Here is a 27,324-nt window from a genome sequence, read left to right on the forward strand (position 1 = left end):
CATGCTGAGGCATTTAGATCTTCAACTAAAGTTGAATCATTGAGAAACTCCCAGATCAGTACAGTAGATCTCAGTAATCAGGGTTTCCCAAAGTTGGTCCTGGGACCCCCCATGGATGCACGTTTTGGTTTTTGCCCTAGCATTACACATTCAAATAACCAACTCATCATCAAGCTTTGATTATTTGAGTCAGCTGTGTAGTGATTGGGCAAAAAACAAAATGTGTACCCGGGGGTCGGAGGGGGGGGATGAGCAGGACAGAGTTTGGGAAATCCCGAAGAAATGTTTAAAGATAATGTTTCTGTATTGAAATCCGATTGATTTGACAGAATACATCTAGCATGAGAAAATAAAGACAAAGGATACAAAATCTGTTTTGTGAAGTATTAATACATAAACATGTCAATCTCATTGGGACTCCATTACAGTAAAATAAGCGAGGCCATAGTACAACAGCAGTTGATTTCATGTGTCTGGGAATAGATTGTTTTTTTAACAGGATATTTCAAGTCCTACATTAGTCTACATCAATGATCCATCGCATCTCACCTTGAATGAACCGGACTAACAACTGTGCTCCACTCAAAGTTCTGCCTCCTTTGACTCCAGTTATTTCTGTTCCTTCCAGTAAAACACAGGATAAATGTATTAACATTTACAGTAAGCTTTAATACATAACAGCTACACCATCAAGAGTATCCTGACTGGTTTGCATCACTGCCTGGTATGGCAACTGCTCAGCCTCCGACTGCAAGGCACTACAGAGGGTAGTGCGTACGACCCAGTACATCACTGGGGCCAAGCTTCCTGCCATCCAGGACCTCTATACCAGGCGGTGTCAGAGGAAGGCCCTAAAAATTGTCAAAGACTCCAGCCACCCTAGTCATAGACTGTTCTCTCTGCTACCGCATGGCAAGCAGTACCGGAGCATCAAGTCTAGGTCAAAAAGGCTTAACAGCTTCTACCCCCAAACCATGAGACTCCTGAACAGCTAATCAAAGGTCTACCCCCCTCCTCCACTGCTGCGACTCTCTGCTTATTATCTATGCATAGTCACTTTAACTCTACCTACATATATACATATTACCTCGACTAACCTGTGCCCCTGCACATTGACTCTGTACCGGTATCCCCTGTATATAGCCTCGCTACTGTTATTTTGCTGCTGCTCTTTAATTATTTTGTATTTTTAACCATTTTTTACTTAACCAACAATTAAATTAAGAAAAATGTGTTAAGGGCTTGTAAGTAAGCATTTCACTGTAAGGTCTACACCTGTTGTATTCAGTGCATGTGAGAATTTGATAACAGTAAATGTTTCCCCCTCTGCGTATATCCCCAGTGCATTTCTTGCTCCCTGTCTTTCCATCCATTACAGTCCATCATGAAGGCCTTATCAGCCGAGCCCTCCCATTGAGTGAGTGCGTTGGTGAAAGCGCAGCCCCCCACAGTTTCGGAAAGTCTTGCCACACTGGCTGCAAGTGTAGGGCTTCTCTCCTGTGTGAATACGGAAGTGTCTTGTGAGAGCCCAAGAGTGACGGAAGCGTGCGTTGCACACGGTGCAGGCATAGGGCCTCTCTCCAGTATGAATACGCTGATGGATCTTCAGGTGCTCCATGCGGTTGAAGTCTCGACCACACAGGGAGCAGTGGTACGGGCTCCGCCCAGGGGGGTAGAGGTTGCGCTTGGGGAGCTTGTTCATATCCTTTGGGTGAATAAGACTACGATGTCGCCGCAGCTCCTCAGACAGATGGAACTTCTCTCCACAGATCTTGCAGATGTGCTGTGCTGCAGCCATGTTGTTCACTTCACCTGTCTGAGGGCTGTACATCTGGTGTGAGTGAGAAGTGGAAGCCCCAGCAGTCTCTCTGGGTGGGTACTGCTGTTGTTTACCAAAGCCTGCATGGAGACCTGTAGCTGAAGAAGACGATAGGATGTCCAAGTCTGGTATGTTTGGGGTGAAGATGGGGGAGTCCGCTACAAAGTCAAAGAAGAGAATATGTATTAACCATTAACCACTTGAAATTCTATCATCATCATCATCATCATCATCATCATCATCATCACTGACATGAGATCAAAACCAATTTACTACAGAACTCCTTGGACTGGGGTTCCAGACAACTTAAGGCTAGTCCGGGACTAAACATTCTCTATTGAAATTGCTTTTTCAGTCCAGGACTAGGCTTAATTTGTGTGCAGGAAACTGGTTCTTAGTGCAGGACTTACATAGCGAGTGGCTGGTGGAGGGGGTGAATGAGTCTGGGTCACTGAGTGGGAGCTGCAGTGCCTCTGGCCTCCAGTCCTCCAGCAGCCTGGTTTGAGCCAAAGAGAGACCGTCTGGACAGTAGTCCTCTTCTCCCCCTCCAGTATTGGGACCACAGTTCCTACTGCTTCCCAGGTCTACAGACTCCACCTTCACCTCAACCAGACACTTCACAGCTGCATCCTTCATGGTACCTTCAGGAAAGGGATGGCCGTCAACATGGGCTCTTGATGTATCATGTCCCATGGTTGGCTCTGTGCATGCTCGGTTAAAATCTTCATGGTTGTCCGAGTACATGTTTGAGACAACCTCTTCTTTAGTCCCTGCAAATAAATATTGACATAGACAACATGCATCATAGCTTTGATGAAATAATAAGTTACAGAACATTTTAAATGTAAATCAACAGTAGTGAGTGACAGTCACAACTTACCAGCTTCATCTTCCTGATTTAAAGTAAAAAAATCCGGTTTAATATCTTGAGTGCACACCCGACCATCCTCACGGATCTCACAAAACGATTCGTTAAGAAATGCAGGGTTATCTACAACTTCTGATTCAAATTCTTCATACCTATCCTCAACATTTGTTGTACCAAGAGACTGATTGGATTCAAGAACTCTGTGCTCTCCTTCGCTTCCTGATTTTATTTTATTTTGTGAGACGTTTAGAGAATTCAGCTGCTGATGAACCTGTTGGATTCTACTATTGGTGCTGTTTTTTTCCCCTATTATTGATTGTACTTGACGCTCCTCTCCTCGCGCTGCACATAATTCAAGTTCGGCTGCTTGCAAGCGAAACTTTAGGGACTTATTGTCCCGCAGCGTCTCGTGCATTTGATCCCGCACGTCCCTCAACACTTGGCCGACTAGTTTTGTAATCTCAACCACCGCTATCTCCACTGCTACTCCTAATGCATTTTGAATGGTAGCAGTCAATTCATCCTGAAACGAGAAAGATAATTCCGCTACTAAAGCAGTGTTTGGAGGACTCACGTTTGCTGACATTTTCGTGTTACCCTCGTCAAATTCTGACCTCCGAAGTCATTACGTATGAAAAATACTGATGTCCAGAGATGTTTTCAAACCAGGTAAACAAGCTAACTAGTACCTACGTGTGTTAGCTGCTTAACATGCAGGCCTATCTATGTAACTAGCCAAGCTATCTGGCAGGGAGTGGACTCACTATAATCACTCCTTGCCTCGGACTAAACGCTGTCCCTTCGCTTGTTCACTTTACTTACCTAGCGAGTAAAGCGTTTAGACTTTACCTAACACTTAGTCACAAAAGAATGTGAAACTATCATTTCAAGTTACGTTTAAATAATTATTGCACGCTTTCCATTTCGTATCTTTCCTCGACTCTAAGCGGAAGTTTCTTCTTCCTGTTTGCGGTTAGGGCCAACCGGTCTCTGTACATTCAAATTGTAGACTACAACAGCAATATCTTTCAAGAGGATATATAATAGATCATGTAACTATAATACGTTTAATAGAAACTCTGACTTTAGAATATACACGATGAATGTTATGTGTTTATCAAGTCATGTGAAAAACAAACGCAATGTTAAACTCTGGGCTGAGTCTTACTTGGCCATCTATTTCACATCAAATGGCCCTGTTCGAATACGTGTTCGCCAAATGCATCCTTCCTTCCTTCCATGCTTGAAATGATGACTACTGGCAAATTAGTGAGTAAACCATTATTAGTTTGATCATTGTGGGGAAAGAGTTAAACAAATGAGGAATTCATGCATTTTAAAGGGCGTAGGATTTTTTTTAAATCTACATGTCTTATGCCTTTGTTAGACAAAATGCTATTATTTATTGTATGATTGATTGATGTGGAGGATGATGAGCAATTTATGTAGTTGCTGCTTGTAGGCCTAAGGATGTTGTTGTTGTCATTAACCACATTTGAGTTTTCTTGCACGTTTCCTTACACCTTGCAGTAATGTTACCAAGTATTTTAATTTTACAATTCTTAAAGGACATTTTCAAAAAATGTCTACTTCATATTCATCATCTCCAGCACCACCCCTACATCGACATATGTGAAAATGGTGCGTTTCTATGTTTTGTAGTAAAACATATAGAGGAAGATAAGCGTTTCCAATGACATCATCAACCAATTAGTAGGCAATGCCTACTCATAATTGGTTAAAAACACACAATGCACACCAATGCCATTGGAAACATTTATCTTACTCTGTCTTTTTTACTACAAAATATACAAATGCACAATTTTCACGTATGTTGATGGGGTGGTGCTGGAGATGATGAATAAAAAGTTTTAACATTTTGAAATTTCTCTTTAAACATGGAATCCGTAGTAGGCACTGTCCGCACCAAGGCCTTTTCAATGTTTTTGTTTTGTTGATGAAGTAGAGCTGGGGAGCGTTGTGCATCAAGGTAAAAAATATGCTGTACATATGCTGTTGTTCTATCGTGCGCGCAATGATTGTTGTTGTAATATCACAAACGGACGTGAAAGTTTCACCATTATGGATTCCAGCTTTAAGGGGAATTTCAAAGAGTCAACAGGCCCCCCACCTGCTGCCACACAACAACACAGGTCATTTAGAGCTGACCACGGTGCTGGTCAAAGAGCCTATACAGAAACTGTTTTTCCAATAGAAATCCCTGAACATGCTTGTAAGTGATGTCATGGCAACATGCTAGCTAAGCTCATGCACAGAAAGACGTCATTGGGCCTAATGGTTATCTTGCACTGAACTGTGCATGTGCAGGCCATCAAATCAAATGCACTACTTCACTAAAAAGTTGTTTTTGATGGAAATTCAAATGTGTGGGTTTGTAACTAAGTTTAAGATGTATAACTTTCTAAATACAGAAATACAACCGACTCTATTTCTGTATTTAGAAAGTTAGATCTCTTGAAAACTTGATTGCTGATTGATTTTGGGACAATATTAACAATGGACTAATGAAACAAATACCAAAAGATTGTTTTGGGATGGAATTTTCCTTTAAGACATTGACTCAAATCTAGATTGTGTCTTAGATTTCGAGAAAATTTACAATTTAGGCTACATTTTTCACTTCTCCCATTGACTTCCCAAACCCCAGTCTGGTCTAGTAGAAAGAAGAGGAAGGGAAGTGCTACTAAGGTACACAATAGTACATTTTGGTAGACAGAAGGTGCTCTTTGGTAAAAGGGGTGAATTGGTCATCAAAAAGAAATGAGGACCAAGGCACTCTTCATATAATTAATTAAAATGCCTTTATTTGTATGGCATGTTCAATAGAAACAACGTTTTAAAAATCGCGTTTCAGCTGCATGGCCTTCGTCAGGGAGTACAAATAAATAATGAAATGTCCTCTTTTGAACAGCTTTTCCAATTAGCCCTAATTTGAAGAGGGCGTGGTTACAAAATTGATTGGACACACCTAGTAAGCAATACTATACACATTAAAAAGTGAAATACTGTAGCTATGTTATCAAAAAATGTAACTCCAAGCTAGAAGTATCAGAACGCCTAGAAAGGTAGTTCTAGTCTTAAATATGACTGGGAGAAGTGTCAAGAAAATGAAAGCAATATATTCCATACTACACTAGAACACAGCAAAACATGAACAACAACAGTCTAAACATCGCTGAGGGCAATTGAGCAAAATGTCCACTAGATGACAGCAAATGGACCTATCACAACCCTACAGGAAGGGTGAGAAATCCATATCTTCATTTAAACCAGGGTAATTAGTGGCCTGTAGTTTGTAAATCCCAAAACTTTCCCTTTGGTTTAACTGTTTAAGACGGTCCTCTTTTGTAATTGAGGCCGGAACATGATCAATACCCATAGCTTGTAGGGAGGTAAGGTTGCCATGGTGTAAGGACTTGTATAGTGCCTTGCCATGGGGTAATCTTCATTGCCTATCCGTATGGCGTACTTGTGTTCCGCTAAGCAGTCTTGAAGGCGTCTCTTTGTCCGTCCAATGTAGAACACATTGCACTGTGGACATTCCAATCTATAGATGACATGAGTGGTTTTGCAGTTAATGAAATGCTTGACGTAATACTCCATTTTAGAAGCTGTGTCAACAAAATTCTTTTTCTGTGCAATATTTCTGCAATGGTTGCACTGGTTACATTTAAAAGAGCCCTTGGGTTTGTGGTCAAGCCAAGTTTTTTTGAGAGTCACCAGGAAGATAACTGTGGACTAATTTGTCATTTAGGGTAGGACATCTCTTAAAGCTTATGACTGGTGGCTCAGGAAAGACTTGGTGTAGTAGCGTATCACTTTGGATAATTCCCCAATTATTTTTAATGATTCTTTTAATGTTCTCTGCTTCAGTGCTGTATTTTGTAACAAAACACACTCTCTCTGATGTATCACGAGGCACTCCCCTTCGCAACAAGTTCTCTCTGTCATGTAATCCAGCCTTTATACCGGCATCTTTCAGGACTTGAACGCTGTAGCCCCGATTCAAGAAGCGATTCTCCAATTCAGCAGATTTGACACTGTAGTCTGTTTCCTGATCGCAAATTCTCCGGACTCTTTGGAATTGGCCATATGGAATATTCTCTTTTAGCCTTTTGGGGTGAAAGCTGTCTTCCCTCAGAATGGTATTCCCATCTGTAGGCTTCCTAAAGATTGATGTGTGCAAACCACCGTTGTCATTTTTACTGATGTCGAGGTCCAAAAAATGTATGTTATCCTTGCTGTACTCCATAGTTAGTTTGATGTTAGGGTTAATGCTGTTAAGGTATTAGTGGAAGGAAATAAGTTCATCTTTTGAGCCAGACCAAAACAGGCAAACATCATCAATATAGCGTCCCCACCATATAATCCGGTCAAAGAAATGGTTATTAGAAGGATCCAAAATGAAGTAATTTACCCAAGTAGAAACCAGCATAGGAAGGGCTGTAGCAAGCTCCCATGGCACATCCTTTGACCTGTTTACAAATACGGTCCTGAAAGATAAAGATGTTATGATTAAGAGTCCATTCAGTCAGTGAGACAATGAATTCTGTAGGAGGCATCTCAGTTTCAGGTCGGGTACTCAAGAAATGGTACATAGCTGCCAAACCTTGTTCATGTTCAATGGTGGTGTATAGAGACTCCACATCCATGGTGACTAAAAAGGAAGCTGTATCTATATTGTTGAATTCCTTAATTTTGTTCAACACATCTGTGGTATCTTGAAGATAGGCTGGGCGTGAAGGCAGAAAAGGCTTAATAAAGGAATCAATGTACTTAGAGATGGGTTCTGTCAGACTTTCATTACCACTAATGACTGGCCTGCCTGGGGGATTTTCAAGATTCTTGTGGACTTTTGGAAGAAGGTAATTGAAAAGAAATTTGAACTCATTGTCTGAAATGTAGCCATTCTCCTTAGCTTCTGTGAGGATCCCTTTCAATTCAGTTTTTAGGTCCTCTGTAGGGTTGAAGGTAAGAGATTGGTAGAATTCATCATTGTCTAATTGACGGTAGGCTTCTGTCACATATTTGTCTTTACTCCACACTACTGTAGCGCCACCTTTGTCTGCTTTTCTTTAACCACAATCCTTTCATTTTTGGACAATGATTGAACTTGGAGAGATGTTTAGCTAGTACCAGGCCTTCAGATGTAGAAACGAAATAGGTCAATCTTTGTATTAAATTCATTAGTTGAGTATGTGGGGGCAAAGGACAGTCCTTTAGACAAGACCCTTACACAATCATCAGAAAGGGGTTCTCCAGAAATGTTGATCAAAGCCTTGTTCTGGTCCTGCTCCGTGTGGTTGGATAGTCTTGCTTTCTTCCTCCTCCTCCGTGTTGGCCTCTTCCGCATCCTCTCCCTCTCTTGTTGAGGAACCTGCGTGACCCCTCTTCCTGATCTAAAACATCTTGGGAGGAGCTGGCCTCTGAGTGTCTGGGGTGATCCTCATCTTCACTGCTTGTAAAGTTGAAAGAAACAGATCTATGCTTCCTCTGCGGATGTGATTCTGAATTCTTGTGCGTTGGTTTTCTCCAGGCAAAGACCTTGCCATCTCTATAGTCTACTTCATCTCTTCTACATTTTCTTAGCTTGTCTTGCTTCAATGTTAGAGTGAATGTGTCTACTTTCTCTTTCAAGATCTCATCACATTGTGCTTTGTTAGAATTGTCACTGTTCTGTGATTTTCCTTTTTACTTCAATTTCTGTTTGGACTACTTGTCTGGCCTTTTTAGATTATTCTATTAGAAGTAGCAGTAGGTCAAAAGAACACTTGTTGAGAATAGCCTCCCATGTATCTCTAAATTCAGTTTTACCTTGTGCTTCATTAGCTGGAAACTTCAGAATACGGAATCCTCTGGGGATTAGGCCTTTCCTCCAATAGTCAGACAAGGTGGTAGAATTGAGGTCAAGTTTGGTGTCTTTCTCCATAAGGTGTTGCAAGTCTCTGTAAGCCTTGTTTAAGTCCATTCCAGTATTCTCTGTGGCTGTCATCTCATCTAGCAATGAGGTAGTGGTAATAATCCTTTGGCCCTCTTCATGGGAATAGGAATAAGATAACTTGATACCCTCGTTCCATTGAACAAATCCACTTTCCCAGGCTTGTCTGCCATTAGGCTAGTAAAAGGACCGAGGTTTTAATCCATCCCCTTCATAGGATTTAGTTACTTCTATAAACTAAGTGCCACCTATGCCACCCATGGATAAAATCCATAGTTTGAGTTGTAAAATGTCCCCAAAACACAGAAAAAAATGACTGTGGAGCTGCTTCCTCTAAGCACCACCCAAGTGCTATGCTTAACTAAGTCTGGTCTGTCGAGTCTGCTGAGACTCAACAACACCTCCACCATACTGACCTTCAACACGGGGGCCCCTCAGGGGTGCTTGCTCATTTCTCTCCTCTTCTCCCTGTACACTCATGACTGCATGGCCATGCATTTCGCTACACTCGCAATAACATCTACTAGCCATGTGTATGTGACCAATAAGATTTGATTTGATTTGACTCCAACACCATCATTAAGTTTGCCGACGACACAACAGTGGTGGGCCTGATCTTCAACGGCGACAAGAGCCTACAGCGAGGAGGTTAGAGCCTTGGCACAGTAGTGCCAGGGAAACAGCCTTTACCTCAAGGTCAGCAAAACCAAGGTGCTGATTGTAGACTTCAGGAAACGTAGAGGAGCGCGCCCCTATTGTCATCAACAGGGTTGCAGTGATAAGGGTCAAAATCTCCTCGGCAGGCACATCACAGAGAACCTGACATGTTCCAATCACACCACCAGCGTGGTGAAGAAGGCATCACAGCGCCTCTTCAATCTCAGGCGCCTGAAGAAATTTGGCATGGGCCCTCGGACACTAAAGAATTTCTACAACTGCACAATCGAGAGCATTTTGAGCGGCTGTATTACCGTCTGGTACGACAAATGCACCGTCTTCAACCAGAAGGCCCTAGGATGGTGCGGACGGCACAATACATCACTGGGGGCGAGCGACCTGCCCTCCAGGACATCTACACCAGGCGGTGTCTGAGGAAGGCCCAAAAGACAGTCAAGGACTCCAGTCACCCGAGCCGTGGACTGTTCACTCGGTTACCATCTGGCAAGAGGTATCGGAGTATCGGGTCGCAGACCAAAAGGCTCAGAGACAACTCCTACCACCAGGCCATCAGACTGCTGGTAGGAGGCCATCAGACTAAACCTAGCTGTCTCTCTGCAGAGACCTGCACCTTAGACCTGCACAGACTATTTGCATCGAAGAGACTATCAGCACCTTAGAAATTATTTGCACTGACTACACACCCAACCCTTACACACACAAACACCCATAAACACACACACACAGTCAATGCTGCTATTCTATTATATACTATTGATTCCACGACACACTTAATACACTACATTACCAAAAGTATGTGGACACCTGTTCGCCGAACATCTCATTCCAAAATCATAGGTATTAATATAGGGTTGGTCCTCCCTTTGATGCTATAACAGCTTCCACTCTTCTGGGAAGGCTTTCCACTAGATGTTGGAACATTGCTGCAGGAACTTCCTTCCATTCAGCCACAAGAGCATTAGTGAGGTCGGGCACTGATGTTGGGCGATTAGACCTGGTTTGCATTCGGCGTTCCAATTCACCCCCAAGGTGTTTGATTGGGTTGAGGTCAGGGCTCTGTACAGGCCTGTCAAGTTCTTCCACACCAATCTCGACAAACCACTTCTTATTGGACCTCGCTTTGTGCAAGGGGCATTGTCATGATAAAACAGGAAAGGGCCTTCCCCAAACTGTTGCCACAAAGTTGGACGCACAGAATCGTCTAGAATGTCATTGTATGCTGTAGCGTTAAGATTTCCCTTCACTGGAACTAAGGGGCCTAGCCTGAACCATGAAAAACAGCCCCAGACCATTATTCCTCCTCCTCCAAATTCATTGGGGCAGGTAGCGTTCTCCTGACAGCCGCCAAACCCAGATTCGTCCGTAGGACTGCCAGATGGTGAAGTGTGATTCATCACTCCAGAGATCACATTTCCACTGCTCCAGTCCAATGGCAACGAGCTTTACACCACTCCAGCCAACGCGTGGCATTGCGCATGGTGATCGTAGGCTTGTGTGCGGCTGCTCAGCCATGGAAACCCATTTCATGAAGCTCCCGACGAACAGCTATTGTGCTGATGTTGATTCCAGAGGCAGTTTGAAACTTGGTAGTGAATGTGGTAACCGAGGACAGACGATTTATACGCGCTACGCGATTCAGCACTCTGCGGTCCCGCTCTGTGAGCTTATGTGGCCTACCGCTTCGCGGCTGAGCCGTTGTTGCTCCTAGACATTTCCACTTCATAATAACAGCACTTAACAGGGCAGCTCTAGTAGGGCAGAAATTTGACGAACTGACTTGTTGGAAAGGTGGCATCCTATGACAAGTCACTGAGCTCTTCAATACGGGCCATTCAACTGCCAATGTTTGTCTATGGAGATTGAATTGCTGTGTGCTCGATTTTATGCGCCTGTCAGCAAACCTGTGGCTGAAATTGCTGAATCCATTAACTTGAAGGGTTGTCCTCATACTTTTTTGTATTTGTAAATAAAGCGTTATTACTATGCAAACTACCTCTTCTATTACTTCTACTACTTGTTACTTTTTACTTGACTCGTTTCATTGTTATTGTTGATTAATGTATTGTTGAGGAAGATAGCACATAAGCATTTCGCTGCACCTTTATACCTGCTGTAAACTGTGTATGTAGTTTGAAAACTCTGTGGCAAGGTGCTGAGTAATTGACTGTGGCCCTCTCCGCAGATGTGGTGCTGAAGCGCTGACCACGGCGTTGTTCACAGTCATGGTGCTGAAGAGTTGACTGCAGCGCTGTCAACGGTGGTGGTGTTGAAAAGCTGACTGTAGCGCTGTTCACGGATGTGGTTGCTGAATCAGCGTTAATCTTTTTGCTTTCAGCGCTGACGGCGGGTCTGACCACGGTGCTGAATGTTTACTTATGCGCCCAAAAAGGGATACTGTTGGTATTGCCTGTAGCTTCTCCCGGGCAGATCAATGCAGTCTGCTTGATGTATAGCCCACAAAATGTGCAAAAATATGAACCCATACAGGGAGTGACCAACGGGTGTCGCAAACGCTCTGAAGAAAGCATGATTGGATAAATATGTCAATGCTCAGGAGAAGGGATTCCGCATTGAATAATTTAATAAAAAATGTTGGGTTAGAAATTGAGTGATATGGCTAGCAAAAATATAGTCCGTAGATGACTGCTCTTATTTTCTCTTTCTGGCTAGTTAAGAGGTGTACTTCTGTAAGCACATAAATAGGCTAATTATATGACTTAGCCTATTGGCTAACGTATGGATATTTATTGATCAGTCCATCTATGGTGAAACATGCGCTAACTGGCTATCACTGTGCAGTAGATGAACATGCATAGAGGCGCATCAATGTGAGACTCCATGCAGAGTAGTAGGTCAGGCTACAGTAAATAGACTGAGTAGGAGTAGTCCTAGTACTCCAGCAAGCAGCATAGGTTGGCTATAGGGAGCAGTGTGCAGACGTCGCTCGCCGCATGTGCACGCCTGTGTGTGTGCGCGCAGACGATGGAAAAAGCTGATTTATATAAATAACACATGTTCAAATTAGCTCTCTTATTCCGGGCATGCAAGTTGGATGCTTCACTCTATGGATAATATGAGAAGGAGAAGAGGAATGTGGCTATAATTAATTAATAGCCTGCTCGTTTTAGTGAGGAGATTTTAAGCAAGCAAAACAAGAGACCTGTCTAGTAATGGAGAACCATGCAGCAGAGCTGCTACAACAGCAGCAGAGCTACGAGGACGTTCGGAAAAGCGGGTATCTCCGTAAGCAGAAATCTATGCACCGGCGATTTTTCGTTTTGAGGGAAGCCTCGGAAGAGGGCCCTGCCCGTCTAGAATATTATGAGAACGAGAAGAAATTCCGAAGCAAGTCACCTGTCCCGAAAAAAGCGCTGAATCTGGAGACTTGCTTCAACATTAACAAGCGGGCGGATTCCAAGAACAAGCACATGATAGTGATGTATACCCGCGGGGAGAGCTTTGCCATTGCAGCAGACAGTGAGGATGTCCAGAATGAATGGTACCAGGCCATGCTGGACCTTCAGTGGAAATGTAAGTCATACAAGGGTTTACTATGCCCAATATTCCCCTTGCACATTTAGTCTGCATTGGCCAATGGTGGTCTAGCAAGCCATTCTGGATTGACATCCATTTGACATTCAGATCTGTAACGCGATAACATGTTATTTATTTTTTATAGCCCATCACACGTGCGATGCTCTTTGTAGAGATTAGGCGTATAGTACATTAAATACAGGATATTGCTATTATAAATCAACATATAGGCCTATCCAATGAACAGTTGCATATCAGTTCAAGAGAGGTGGTGGACCACTGCTGCATGCGGTGTGTCTGAGCAGTAGCTTATCTGAATCATTTATTGTTATATTAACCAATATTTTTGACCATTTTCATTTTGCTGCATGTTAGCCTACAAAATTATTGTAACGTGCATGAATCAATACGATTTTTTTCTTCGTATTCGCGACCAAATAGGCTGCAGCACACCATCATTCAAAGCGTATACTGCAGAGGACGCAGCCATGTACCCGAGTGCTCTCTGTTTTTGTTTTTCTACACGTCCCTCTGCATGTCGTGCGCGTAACCTACATTTCTGTGCTATGGCGTTGCCTGGCAGGGAGGAAAGCCGCAGCGTCTGCGTGCTTTCATTGGAAAACTGGTTTCTATCGGTTTCCCTCGTGTTTAGGTTGTTATGCTGTAACACTAACCCCAGCCCTGCTATCGTTTCAGTAGTAATATGGAATCAATAATCTTAATAATGATTGTAATAATGTGGATATATTTTATTGCATATATGATTTGTATTATTTGCGCAACATTTCCTCAACATTCCATCTTCTTTATTTTACACCTCTAGTTATGGTATTTATTTTTATAGGCCAATGTCATTAACGTCTATAGACTACAGCCTTTACACAAATGAAACAGTAGGCCTGGGTATAGATGTGGGTTTCTTCAGGGGAGCAATAATGTTGCTAAATGAAACACATCTGGAGTTACAATGCGAGGGTAAGTATTTTATATTTACATTTGACATTTTAGTAATTTAGCTGTCTCTCTTCTTACTCGAGCCATTATGGTTAAGTACCTTGCTCAAGGGCACATCGACATATTTTTCACCTAGTGGGCCCAGGGATTCGAACCAGCAACCTTTCGGTTACTGGCCTAAGGCTCTTAACCGCTAGGCTACTTTTTGTAATAATCTGTAGTTACAGAGTATTTACACATTGTAGGTTATAAAGATTGATCATTTTCATGATTATTAACAGTCTTTATTGTACCAACCCAATAATATTTCTTTAAGAAATGGTGTTGAAGAAAGGCCTTATTCACACAATATCAAATGTCAATCCACCACACGCTCTAAACCATCATGCAGCAGGATGTTTTTTTGTTACACCATAGTCTTCAATTAATGTGTATAATGAATACGTTCATGAAACAAAACCTGCATGCATGAATGATGAGGCTCGTCACATATTTAAACCAGTCAGAGTTCAGTCTGAATGTGCTACAACTGACGGTCACTCTAACCTTGATAATATATTAATATTGTATACAATATTTTTGTCTCCTGACTGTCAACTCTCGTCTTGTGCTACCCCATGATTCCTCCGAATATTGTCTATTCTATTTCCAACATTTTCTCTGTCTCTATATCTATTTGCATAGTTTTCTGTCTTGTTGTTTATTGAGATGTCTTCATTGTGATTCTCTGCAGATAAAAACCCAGAGGACTGTGGTAGTGGTGGAGAGTGTGGACTCCCCTCTCCTCCAGGCCCCACCTTCAAGGAGGTGTGGCAGGTCAAGGTGTGGCCTAAAGGGCTTGGCCAGGCCCGAAACCTAGTGGGCATCCACCGTCTGTGCCTGACCGACAAGACGGTCAACTTTGTCAAGCTCAACTCTGACGTGGCCGCCGTAGTCCTACAACTGATGAACGTGCGTCGCTGCGGCCACTCAGAGAACTTCTTCTTCATCGAGGTGGGCCGCTCGGCCATGACGGGGCCTGGGGAGTTCTGGATGCAGGTGGAGGACTCGGTGGTGGCCCAGAACATGCATGAGACCCTGCTGGAGGCCATGAAGGCTCTGAGTGAGGAGTTCCGCCAGCGCAGTAAGTCTCAGTCTGTGGGCGCTACAGGCGGCGGGGGCACCGCCTCCAACCCCATCAGTGTCCCCACCCGCCGCCACCACCCCAATCTGCCCCCCAGCCAGGTGGGCTTTGGCAGACGAGCCCGGACTGAGACCCCTGGAGCAGGTGGGGCAAACTGCACCAGCACTTCACCCACGCCACGCCACGGGTTCCCCAGGGCACGCACAGCCAGCATCGGGGGAAGGACGGAGGAGGGTGGAGGTGGAGCCAGAGGGGCATGGGCAAGCTCCAGTCCCAGCCTGAACGGATCCTGTTCCACTACACCCACCCTGAGACCTAAGCCCACCAGAGCTCCAACCCCAGCTAAGATCACTCTCAGCCTGGCCCGCTACACCCCCAACCCAGCCACCTCCCCAGCCCCAAGCCTCTCCTCCAGCTCTGGTCATGGCTCAGAGTGTGGACTTGTCGGAGGGGTAATGGGAGGTGTAGCGATCTGTTCTTACACCCGCGTCCCTCAGAGAGTATCTGTGTCAGGTTCCCCTAGTGACTACGGCTCCTCAGATGAGTATGGCTCCAGCCCTGGAGATCACTCTCTACTGGTCCCCAGTCTACCTGGAGGGTCCAATGGTGGAATGGGACACCATGCTCATGGAGAGGGCTCTTCCAGCTACATAGTTATGGGCCAGCGAGAGAGCCTCCCTGGGTCCCATCAGCGTCCTCAGGGCCGGAGGATGCTGCGGCGCTCCTCCAGCAGGGAGTGTGAGGCAGAGCGCAGACTCCTCAGCAAGAGGGCCTCCCTGCCCCTGACTGCCCACGAACGCCTGGCCCCTCGTAGGAAGGAGGAAGAGGAGGATACGGACCAAGAGTACGCCGTCATGTCACGGAGTGTTAGCAGAGACGCCTTTGTGTCGCGGCGGCGCGGATCAGGAGGCTTCGCAGCAGGGGGCTTGGAAGCGGGGGCCGTGGTTGGGGAGACCCAGGCGAGGGTTGATGTGGTCCGAGGAGATGTGGGCGGAGGAGGAGGGGGACCAGTGGACAGTGGCTACATGTCCATGTTACCTGGAGTGACGGCTCCTCCTTTTTCCCTCTCCCTGTCTGTGGCTGTGTCTGACGTCAGCGCCAAGCCTGGGGCTGATGATGAGTACATGGCCATGACCCCCAACAGCAGCGTGTCCCCCCCCCAGCACATCAGTCTGCCTGTCTCCGAGGGCTACATGGTTATGTCCCCCAACAGCAGCTGCTCCCCAGACATGCATGGAATGGCCATGTGGGGGAGCAGGGGCAGCATGGAGAGCCGGGCTGGCAGTGACTACATGAACATGTCTCCTATCAGTATCCGCTCGGCTTGCAGCACACCCCCCTCACAACCTGAACAGAACCCGCTACAACACAGGATGGTCTACTCCTACTTCTCTCTGCCACGATCCTACAAACACACGCTCTCCACACGCTTTGAGGATGACTTGGATCAAGGGAAAAGGAAGGAGGGGGGTCATAGCGACCAAGACAGTGCTGGAAATCGGGGTGGACAAGTGGGCTACAGCAAGAGGGACACAGCCACAGTTGGCCCTGCAGGAGGCTGTCAACTCTCCCTCTCCTCTTCCTCCTTCTCTTCCAGCTCAGCTAGCAGTGAGAGCCTGGAGGATCGGCCCATGTCAGTGGCAGCTGGGGGAGGGCTACGACTAACAAGAACAGGGCCAGGGTTCAGGAACGGGGGAGCACGCTCTAAGGACGGATCCTATCAGCAGAAACGTGCATCGCATGGCCCAGGGGGCCAGCAGAGGAAGCCTCGTCCCCTCAGTGTGTCTGTGGACATGTCTAAAGCTAACACCCTGCCCAGGGTTAAGGAGAACCTCTTCCCCACAGAGCCTCAGAGCCCTGGGGAGTACGTCAGCATAGTGTTCAGGGGTGGTGACGTGGGTGGTAGGAGAAGGGGCCAGTGGGGGCCAGAGCACGGACTGTCAGTGGCCCATGGAACCCAGAGGCCCCGGCACCGTCCAGCCCTCTGCCATGGTGGCTCCACCAACCTCCCCCGCAGCTTCTCTGCACCGCTGGCCACCTCCGCTGCCTTGGCTGCCTCTACTGAGTACGTCAACATGGATTTGGGGATGGGAAACTCCCCTTGCCCCTCCACTGGGACCCCTGTTAAATCACCTTTTTGCCCGCCCCCAGCTATTGCCCCCAAGCCCCCAGTTGTGGCCCGTAGTAGGCCCTCTCCAAGGGCAGCAGAGGGCAATGTAGGTGGGCATAGGGCAGCAGTGCCAACAGACTTACCCACTTCATATACAAACTACACAGAGATGGCCTTCAGCATAGTTTCAGAGACTAACCCTGCAGCGCCCGTCATGCATGCTGCCCAAGCTTCATCAATGGAGCAGGAATCAGGCTTGGACTTCCCCTCAGCAAGGTCCTACTCATCTCCTGACCAGAACCAGAGCAGCAGGCTGGCCAGAGACAGGGTTGGCAGGGGCGACCAACTTGGACGGAGACGCCACCGCTCTGAGACATTCATCATTACTCCTCCCCCTCTCCCCCTCCAGCTGTCCTCCTCAGGCTCCCTGTTCTTGGAGAGTGCCCAGGCAGCAGCACCTCATCGACAAGGAGGACTGGAGAGGGGTTCACCATGGGAGAATGCCCAGGCAGATGCAGCCGCAGCCCAGGCTTCATCCTCTGGGTCTGCTAAACAAGGCCTTAACTACATTGATCTGGACCTGGCCATTAATAAGGACAGCTGTCAGAATGAACTGGAGGGGGGAGCCACTGCCCCCCATAACATCTTCGCTCCAGTCCACAATGGGGCAGGTGGGGGAGTCATGATGGGAGACATGACTGGTTTGGGGAACAACCCTGGCTACGCCAGTATTGATTTCTACAAATCAGAGGAGCTGAGAGCACTTCACCAGAGCAGCAGGAAAGATGGTAAAGGTACTCAACACTTATTCTCTCTCTGTTTTATCACTCAAAGCACACAGAAATGTGTATGTTAGTAATCCAAATCATGTTTTGATTACTAGTAGAAATCCTTGTTATTCTGTAGTAGAAATCTTGGTAACACTTTACTTGACACCCAGTGTCATAACACGGTCATAATCATGTCATAATATGTCATAACAGCTGACAACTTGTCATAACCTGTCATAATATGGTCATAACACTGTCATGACCCATATATTTACACCTATTGTGACATATATTGTGTACCTTTATGGCTGTTTATGACACCTACATAAGTGTCAAAACCCACATTTATTCAAATGATTTTTTTCCCTGCCAAGAAGTTTAGTTTTTTTTAAAGTTTGTTTCTTAAATCCTTTGTTGTTGTTGTAATGAATTCGTTACAGTCATCATATTTTAAATAACTTGAAGAAAATACACTTTATGACACTGTCAAGAAGCATTATGACCATCATAATCATATAAGCCAGATAGGCCTATCACGTACATGCCCTTATGTCAGACATCAGTCAAAAAGAGGGTATCTTGTCCTGCTCCTGAAATCTGCTCCTGCGTTCATCCCAGTCATCAGCAGCAGAGCATTGGGGTACATTGTCTGACATCAATGTGTGCGTAATTACAATGATAATTTAATATGATCAATAAAAAAATATATATACAGTACAAGTCAAAAGTTTTGGACACACCTACTCAGTCCAGGATTATTCTTTATTTTGACTATTTTCTACATTGTAGAATAATAGTGAAGACATCAAAACTATGAAATAACACATATGGTATCATGAAGCAACCAGAAAAGTGTTAAACAAATCAAAATATATTTTATATTAGATTCTTCAAAGTAGCCACCCTTTGCCTTGATGACAGCTTTACACACTCTTGGCATTCTGTTATGATGCTGGGTGTCAGATAAAGTGTTACCAAAATCTTTGTTATTCTGTGTGATGGAGTACATTTCCTGCACACAATTTCTTCAAATCAAATACAATTTTACACATGCACTGTGAAGTGCTTCCTTACTTCCTTACAAGCCCGTAACCAACAATGCAGGTTTAAGAAAATATTTTCTAAATAAATTGAAGTAAAAAAACGTATACAAAAAATGATGGAGTTGAGGTGTTGGCTGGCATCCTTACTTAAAATGACTTCTGCCTCCCTTGAGTTGAAAAAACATCTTGTATCACCATCAGAGTTTGCAAGGGCAAAGTCATTTTTACACAGAGGGAAGCATGTAACACAAATACTCCTTTCTCAAATAAACCCTGTCTCCTTTTTGTCCTTCTCTGAGCAGCCTGGTCTCCTAGAATAGATGTAACATAGTAAACTTAAATCCGGGACACTCAAATGAGTATGATATATTACGTTTGATATGGATACATAAAACAGATGGTTACTTAAGGAAAAAACTAAAGTGGGGTGGATAGGTGGGCGTATAATGCAAATGTCCAGCAACCCCAAGGTTGCGTGTTCAAATCTCATCATGGATAATTGTAGCTAATTAGCAACTTTGCAACTAATTAGCATGTTAGCTAACCTTTCCCCCAACCTTAACCCTTTTAACTAACCCTTCCCCTAACCCTAACTTTAACCCCTTTAATCTAACTCCTAAACTTAACCCTAATCCCTAACCCATAGCCTAGGTAACATTAGCCAGCTACCTAGAATTTGTAACATATGATACATTTTGCAAATTCGTAACATATAATATGAATTGTAATTCGTAACATATCATATGAAATGGGTGATGGACATCCACAAAGTAAAACATATCATACGAAACGTAACATAGCATAGTAAATGGAGAGTCACGGATTTACGTACATAATAATACGAATTGCTCTGAGATCAGGATGTTCTCAGACGTTGTCTAGACAATGGATTGTGCTGGTTTATGAAAGCTAAAATGTAGTGTAATGATGGCTGGAGAAATAATGGCTTCCATTGTATAGGGGTTGCAGTAGATCGGAGTGGCACTGGCACCCAACTATTATGTAGAATTATTAGCATTAATAGCCTAATAACACAGCAGATGCTGTGTGTGGTAAACTAGGACGGTTTTAGTTTATATAACCTGATCAAGGCTTACCCTGGCCCCACCTCCTCTGGATTACACAGGTATTTGATTGGGGAGGGGGAGAAATACACACAATATTTACCTCCCCCTTAATTCTACCCAAATACAATTAATGAATTCTTAATTCTGGAGAAACACACAGAGAAAAGTTTGACTGTTTGTTTTGTTGTAACCTTTACCCTCTTAGCTGCTTTACATGATGATTGCCTTTATAAATGCTTTTGTTACTGTCGCAAGGACACCATTTTCTACAGTGTTTAATGCTGGTATAATTAATGACTACTTCCCAGGTCAAGGAGAACATTTAGGGTGATGTACCGTAAGCCATGTATAAAGAAATGTGGAATACAGGTTAGGTTACATGATATCATCCTTTAGAACCATATGACTGAAGTTGAACCATAAACTATGACATGTCTGGTGGTCAGCAGGCTGTGCGTAGGACCATGTCATCCCCTGGACCCTGACCAGTGTCAGTGGTCTTCAGTACCTGTGGTAGAGATGGTTTGCTGTCAGCGTATGTCAAATAATTACCCTGAGCCCTGTGTCAGCAGTATGTGCAGCATGTTACAGAGCCTGGAGAAAGGAGACAGGTATTTTTGGTTCTTTGATTTTGCTTACGTCAAAGGAAGTCCTATTCGCTGCGTTTCCTTAGTGATGCCACTGAAAGTGTTGTTGTTTTTATTCCGATCCTTTTGCCCCCACCCACCCTTGCCAAATTGCCCTGTTCCACCCAGGCTGTTTTCACCTTCACAACCTATTTTCACACTCTCTTCTTCATCTCCTCCTTGTTATGAAGCCATTTCATCAACCCCAAGGTGCTTATCCTTTAGTGTGTGATTAAACAGCCCACACAGCTCTTGTGTGGTAACAACAATCACCAAACATAAAGTGGTTACTCCTCTCAGTGCAACATTCAACTCTCAGCCAGCCAAATACACTTGATCTATGGATCCTTGTTTACACCCTAAAGCTTTCAGCCATGTCTGATGTGCAGCTTGGATTCCGGTCTGTGAGAAGAAGTGTTGAGCTGTCTGCCAGGCTGGGGGTTGTATAGATGCCTGCCAGGCTGGGGGTTGTATATAGCTGCCTGCCAGGCTGAGGGTTGTATAGCTGCCCGCCAGGCTGAGGGTTGTATAGCTGCCCGCCAGGCTGAGGGTTGTATAGCTGCCCGCCAGGCTGGGGGTTGTATATAGCTGCCTGCCAGGCTGAGGGTTGTATATAGCTGCCCGCCAGGCTGAGGGTTGTATAGCTGCCCGCCAGGCTGAGGGTTGTATAGCTGCCCGCCAGGCTGAGGGTTGTATAGCTGCCTGCCAGGCTGAGGGTTGTATAGCTGCCTGCCAGGCTGAGGGTTGTATAGCTGCCTGCCAGGCTGAGGGTTGTATAGCTGCCTGCCAGGCTGAGGGTTGTATAAAGAGAGTCTCTCATTTTCACAAGTGGGCGTTCAGAGAGCGAAGCCAATTGATTTGTCTGCTGGTAATGAGCCATTTCACATGGGTGGAGGTGGAGGGGTCAGGACTGTCGCCAGGTGTTTGTGTTAATGTGTGGGTGTCTTGTTGTCTATAGGCTTTCACATGGCAAATACCGTAAGATGTTGTGTTTGCATGTTATAGAGATGGATTCCAGAGTACATGATCCATTGACTGGATGTGTTTTTTTTAAAGGGAACTAAACCTGCATTGGAATAGAGGAGATGCAGGAGATGAGAGAGGGTTATGGATTGTCATTGACATTTTCTTTACTGCCGTCAAATTGAGATATGAATAGTTGGGGCTGAAAGATTTGTATTTAGTTGTGGATGTTGAAATATTGAATTATGGCAACAGAATGCAGATGATTTTGTAGTGGACATGAGTTGGACATGGTCACTTGTTTAGGTAGCTATGCCTGCAAACTTCGAAACCAGTGTCTGCCATCGGGCCAACAGGGAATTTCCTCTTGGTCTGAGATGTTGGTTGCTCCTGTGGGAGACCTGGGTTCATATCCCGCGTGTTACACTTTGTTATCAAAAGGAATTGGAGAGAGAAGAGTGCTGAGAACTCTTGAGGAGTGTGGTAAGAAGGAAGGAGAAGTCCTTGTTTCAGCTCTTTACACACGTGCTTGTGTTGAGAGTTTCCAGCGCTGACTAAGGGAACTACAGAAGCATTAACTGTAACAGTGGAGGAGACCGATGTGGCTGGTGGGCAGGACAGACCAGAATCACTCCAATCTGAGGTGGATTCGTGAGGTCTTTTGTCTGTGCTTCTTGTGCCGTAGATGAGTAGTGAGGGACCGTAGGCTACCCTGTTTAAAAACTGTTTCTTCAGACTCTACAAATATTTGGTTATTTTCAAAATGTATAATTATTTGATTTGACCACATTATAAGGGGTCTGCTGTTGTTTTTATTGTTGACTCATATCTAGTGTAGCAGGAGTGGAATGTGTTGTGTTGTTGCCACCACTGAAACACTGCCCAAGCATGCCAAGCGTTTTGTGTTTGGGTTTAGCGTTTACTCCCCTTTGCCCTGTTTGGCTCCAATCCTCATCCCCAAGCTGGATGTTCCCAAGCAGAACCCTGATATCCTTCTGTGTCGTTCTACTTACTCTACAGTGATGCCCACAAACATCCACTTAAACACTTCCATGTGAGATCATTCGTCACAATGGCCCTGTGAGGATTCTCTTTTCTTCCTGAATGTTCTATTGTGCTGTGTGCAATTTGTGTGTTAACTAAACCTGCAGTGATACACTCACAGATGTAATGTTAATTTAACTTTCAAAACCCATGCTTTTATAATGCTAAATCCAAGACAAAAATATCATTATTTGTTACAGCTTTCAAAAATGTCACATAATGAAATGGGTGGGGGAGAGGGGGGGATTCAGTCTAGCTCACTCTCAAACAGACTGAAAAATATTCTAGTGGCATTGTTAAATGGCCTGTGTACAGACAGCGAGGAAGACAAGAAACGCATTCTATTGATTGACATTACAGTTACAGCCACATGTGAGAGAGATGGAGACAAAGAAAGAGATTTTCCCATTAGGCTACGGAGGTGTAAATCCTAGATCCAGACCTCTCCTTGTCGGTTTTGTTATGATTTGTTTGTTAACATCTATATTTCCTCTCTTCTTTCAGAATGTTAATGATCCGTCTTCGTCTGGACATTGCTCCTGGGGTGGAGCAGCACTGTCCTAACTAACCATGGTGGGATTGGTTGGCAACAGTATGTTTCCCTACTGACCTTTCTCACTGGAAGAGGAGTAACAGAGGTGAAGGCAAACCCATCAAATCATCATTAACTCTTTGTCATCCTGTCCAGTTGTTGCTATCCAATACTAATGTGTGCCAAAAGACTACTGGTCCAAACCAACACAACAGGGTTCACTGAGGTAGAAGAATATAGCCAATCAAGTTTACATTTGTTTCTTTTTCCTTAACATAAACTTATGGAAATTGTTATACAAATGTGAAATAGTAGAAAGGTACATACTAAAAAGTATATAGTATACATATGTTGATGAAAGCTACATAAATAAATACATCTATATATATATTATACTTTTTAAAAAGTGCCTAATGTTTTGTTTGTAGACATTTTTACACAGGGAATCTGGAACTGGTCTGTGAGAGGGAAAACTATGTTTATGTCTCAAATGTAATTTTGTGTTAAGAATATTGTAAATATGTTGAAAATGACAGAAAACATAGAGTTTTAGTTATATAGTAAGCATAATCAAACTGCCTTACTGTGTTTGTGAAACGTACTAAAAGAATAGCCTCTTTTTACTTTATGCTGTGCCTCACGCTTCAGCCACAGTGAAAGCTCTAGTTTCCACACTCTCCTGCCTGACCTCTACCAGTACCAGCTGGAGCTAAGCCAAAAACCAGCGCTGTATAATGCCAACCACACACATTTGAATAGTCATGCGTGTGGTTCAGCTGAGTAGGTGAGGTTGATAGTCGTCACATTTACTGCTGTGACATTTACTACCTGTGTTTGCCAGAATATTATGACACGAACAGGCTGAGAACGGTATTGAATGTCTGATCAATGTGATTAAAGAATGCTGTGCGTGCAGGTGCGAGAGAAAGAGCATGATTACAGTGGTGATGGATATCAGTCAATGAAGATATTTCCAGGCCACATTATGGCCTCCCACAATGATCAACAGGGTAATTTTTATTTATGTAATAATAATATTCATTCCTTTCACTTACTTGTTAAGGTTCCCTCACGCTTTATAACCACAGTGACTGAAAATCATATCACACACACATCCCCTGTAGCCTGGTCCGAGATCGGTTTGTTCTTTCTTGCCAACTCAAGACAATACAAACAGATCAGGCACCAGGCTACGTCCTCTGTGCATCCGAAAAACACACTCAAGTGCCTGGCTGCCTGTGTTATTTGGTGTCCACACTAACGGTTACCCTCACTCATTCTCACTAGGTCCCCCCTTCCCTTATATCCCCCTTCCCTTCCCGTACCAGTTAGATATTCTTGCAGAAAAAAACAAGTGGTATTTTTGATGTGGTGATTCAGTTTTATGAAATCCCTTTAATCATTTCAACATAGCCCATTACTGCCAGTATCTTGTGCTTTAATGCAGAGAACTTTAGTGCCAAAATCCTGTATTACATAGGCTGTGTTCACGCAGGCAGCCCAATTCTAATCTATTTTTCAGTAATTGGTATTTAGACCAATCAGATCAACTATGAAAAAAATCTGATGTGAAAAGATCTGATGTAATCGGTCGAAAGACCAATTAGTGGAAAAAACATCAGAATTGGGCTACCTGTGTAAACACAGCCATAGATCAATGGATTACTCATACTTCACTATGGTAGACTTACTCTGTTTTTAATCTTAAGTTTGTCTCACCATACAGGCCAATGGCATTGCTTGATGTGACTTTTATAATATACCTTTCTTTTTTATTCTCTTAAAATGATTATTATTAATTGGGTATTTTCATTAATGAGCTTCTCTTACCTCATAATCATGTCTAGAGAATTTGAACAGACGTAACAGTTGGTCTTATATCCCCCAAGGTCGTCTGAGAAGGGTCCCCTACATTTTGGTTCACTTAACTACCATGGCTATGGCCAAGTCCAGTTAAGAGTCTTTCGGTTGGACTGGGTATCGTTAGACCATCTTTTAATGCCTTATTATTTTCAATATTAACTCTCACATAATACCACACAGCAGCTGTATAAAGGCGCTTTGCATTCTAGAATAACCAGAATTCTGACAAGTCTGAAGATTCTTCGTTTGGTGAACTGCAGAGCCGTGTACAAAGTGATGTAGAAATGAGACATACAGTACCAGTCAAAAGTTGGGACACTCCTACTCATTCAAGGGTTTTTCTTATTTTTTTTTATACAATTTTCTACATTGTAGAATAATAGTGAAGACATCAAAACTATGAAATAACTCATATGGAATCACGTAGTAACCAAACAACTGTTAAACAAATCAAAATATCTTAAATTTGAAATTCTTCAAAGTAGCCACCCTTTGCCTTGGATGACCGCTTTGCACACTCTTGGCATTATCTCAACCAGCTTCATGAGATAGTCACCTGGATTGCTTTTCCAACAGTCTTGAAGGAGTTCCCACATATTCTGAGCAGTTGTTGGCTGCTTTCCCTTCCCTCTGCGGCCCAATTTATCCCAAACTATCTCAATTGGTTTGAGGTTGGGTGATTGTGGAGGCCAGGTCAGCTGATGCAGCACTCCATCACTCTCCTTGGTCAAATAGCCCTTACACAGCCTGTAGGTGTGTTTTGGATCATTGTCCTGTTGAAAACAAATGATAGTCCCACTAAGCACAAACCAGATGGGATGGCATATTGCTGCAGAATGCTGTGGTAGCCATGCTGGTTAAGTGTGGCTTGAATTCTAAATAAATCCCAGACAGTGTCACCAGCAAAGCACCCCCACACCACCTCCTCCATGCTTCAGGGTGGGAACCACACATGCGGAGATCATCCGTTCACCTACTCTGCATCTCACAAAGACACGGCGGTTGGAACCAAAAATCTCAAATTTGGACTCATCAGACCTAAGGACAGATTTCCACCGGTCTAATGTCCATTGCTCGTGTTTCTTGACCCAAGAAAGTCTCTTCTTATTATTGGTGTCCTTTTAGTAGTGGTTGTTACTTTGCAGCAATTAGACCATGAAGGTCTGATTCACGCAGTCTCCTGTAAACAGTTGATGTTGAGATGTGTCTGTTACTTGGACTGTAATCTGAGGTGCAGTTAATTGCAGATTCCTGAAGTTGGTAACTCTAATGAACTTATCCTCTGTAGCAGAGGTAACTCTGCGTCTTCCTTTCCTGTGGCGGTCCTCATGAGAGCCAGTTTCATCACAGCGCTTGATGTTTTTTGCGACTGCACTTGAAGAAACATTCAAAGTTCTTGAAATGTTCCGTGTTGACTGATCATCATGTCTTAAAGTAATGATGGACTGTTGTTTCTCTTTGCTTATTTGAGCTGTTCTTGCCATAATATGGACTTGGTCTTTTACGAAATAGGGCTATCTTCTGTATACCAACCCTACCTTGACACAACACAACTGATTGGCTCAAATGCATTAAGAAGGAAAGAAATTCCACAAATGAACATTTAACAAGGCACACCTTTTAAGTAAAATGCATTCCAGGTGACTACCTCATGAAGCTGGTTGAGAGAATGCCAAGAGTGTGCAAAGCTGTCATCAAGGCAAAGGGTGGCTACTTTGAAGAATCTCAAATTTAACATATTTTGATTTGTTAAAAAAAAGTTGGTTACTACATGATTCAATAGGTGTTATTTCATAGTTTTTATGTCTTCACTATTGTTCTACAATGTAGAAAATAGTACAATAAAGAAAAACCCTTAAATGAGTAGGTGTGTCCAAACTTTCGACTGGTACTTTATATACTGAGACCCCTCACCGTATGAAAGGTTCTACCTGTTGTTGTGGGAAAAAGGTATGTTAAGTACAATCAGGGTAATGGTTCCTGTTAGGAGAGAGCTGTGTACTTATTTTAATGCTATTAATAATACTATGACTGACTGATGTATGATGTATTCTATTGTAAAGAGGAGAAGGAGCAGGATCTATGGGTATGTACAGTATTCTGTGTATAAGGGAGTAGGCTTCAGGGGAGGGATATGGGCATGGGGTTCATGGAAATGTTATGGAAAAGATTTCTGTTCAAAACAGAATAATGTTGATGATTCTTGCCTGTGATGTAAACATGTCACTTTCTTTCTTTGAAAAACTAAGAAATGGAATGAACAAACTTTGTTTCACATGTCTGTTTCCTAGATGTATGACAGTGTTATTCAGATCTAATGAATGATAGAATTCACTAAACAAACAAAGCATTCAGTCAGTCTAGCCCAGGG

The 27,324-nt window shown here is 43.8% G+C and overlaps 2 protein-coding genes across 4 annotated transcripts; one reads left to right on the forward strand and one right to left on the reverse strand.

Moving 5' to 3' along the window:
* Nucleotides 1-370: 370 nt before the first annotated feature.
* Nucleotides 371-3,786, reverse strand: si:ch211-284e13.5 (uncharacterized). 2 transcript variants are annotated; one of them, XM_045717085.2, is made up of 4 exons: nt 3,510-3,786; nt 2,700-2,775; nt 2,230-2,589; nt 371-1,977 (listed from the first exon to the last, which is right to left on the reverse strand). In XM_045717085.2, the coding sequence occupies exons 3-4, from the start codon at nt 2,561-2,563 to the stop codon at nt 1,397-1,399; spliced, it is 915 nt and encodes a 304-aa protein (XP_045573041.1). In that variant the 5' UTR covers nt 2,564-2,589; nt 2,700-2,775; nt 3,510-3,786; the 3' UTR covers nt 371-1,396. The 2 variants fall into 2 exon arrangements, with proteins under 2 accessions (XP_045573041.1, XP_014052937.3); XM_014197462.3 differs by having other exon boundaries at nt 2,700-3,785.
* Nucleotides 3,181-27,218, forward strand: LOC106603593 (insulin receptor substrate 1-B). 2 transcript variants are annotated; one of them, XM_014197461.3, is made up of 3 exons: nt 3,181-3,356; nt 14,546-17,839; nt 23,063-27,218. In XM_014197461.3, exons 1-3 carry the CDS (start codon nt 3,332-3,334, stop codon nt 23,068-23,070), a joined length of 3,327 nt encoding a protein of 1,108 aa, XP_014052936.1. In that variant the 5' UTR covers nt 3,181-3,331; the 3' UTR covers nt 23,071-27,218. The 2 variants fall into 2 exon arrangements, with proteins under 2 accessions (XP_014052936.1, XP_014052933.1); XM_014197458.3 differs by lacking the exon at nt 3,181-3,356 and adding an exon at nt 11,449-12,855.
* The last annotated feature ends 106 nt before the right edge of the window (nt 27,219-27,324 follow it).

Source organism: Salmo salar, chromosome 04 (assembly GCF_965601325.2).
Source record: "Salmo salar chromosome 04, fSalSal1, whole genome shotgun sequence".
In the NCBI taxonomy this organism is placed as follows: Eukaryota; Metazoa; Chordata; class Actinopteri; order Salmoniformes; family Salmonidae; genus Salmo; species Salmo salar.

What these genes read in the sequence shown, in the direction of transcription:
- si:ch211-284e13.5 (XM_014197462.3), bottom strand. Translation starts at nt 3,273, where the DNA reads ATGTCAGCAAACGTGAGTCCTCCAAACACTGCTTTAGTAGCGGAATTA. An exon ending in AAATCAGGAAGATGAAGCTG is followed by an intron (nt 2,590 to 2,699) that starts GTAAGTTGTGAC and finishes ATTTATTTGCAG; the next exon opens with GGACTAAAGAAGAGGTTGTC. An exon ending in CTCCACCAGCCACTCGCTAT is followed by an intron (nt 1,978 to 2,229) that starts GTAAGTCCTGCA and finishes TTGACTTTGTAG; the next exon opens with CGGACTCCCCCATCTTCACC.
- LOC106603593 (XM_014197458.3), top strand. Translation starts at nt 12,495, where the DNA reads ATGGAGAACCATGCAGCAGAGCTGCTACAACAGCAGCAGAGCTACGAG. An exon ending in GCTGGACCTTCAGTGGAAAT is followed by an intron (nt 12,856 to 14,545) that starts GTAAGTCATACA and finishes GATTCTCTGCAG; the next exon opens with ATAAAAACCCAGAGGACTGT.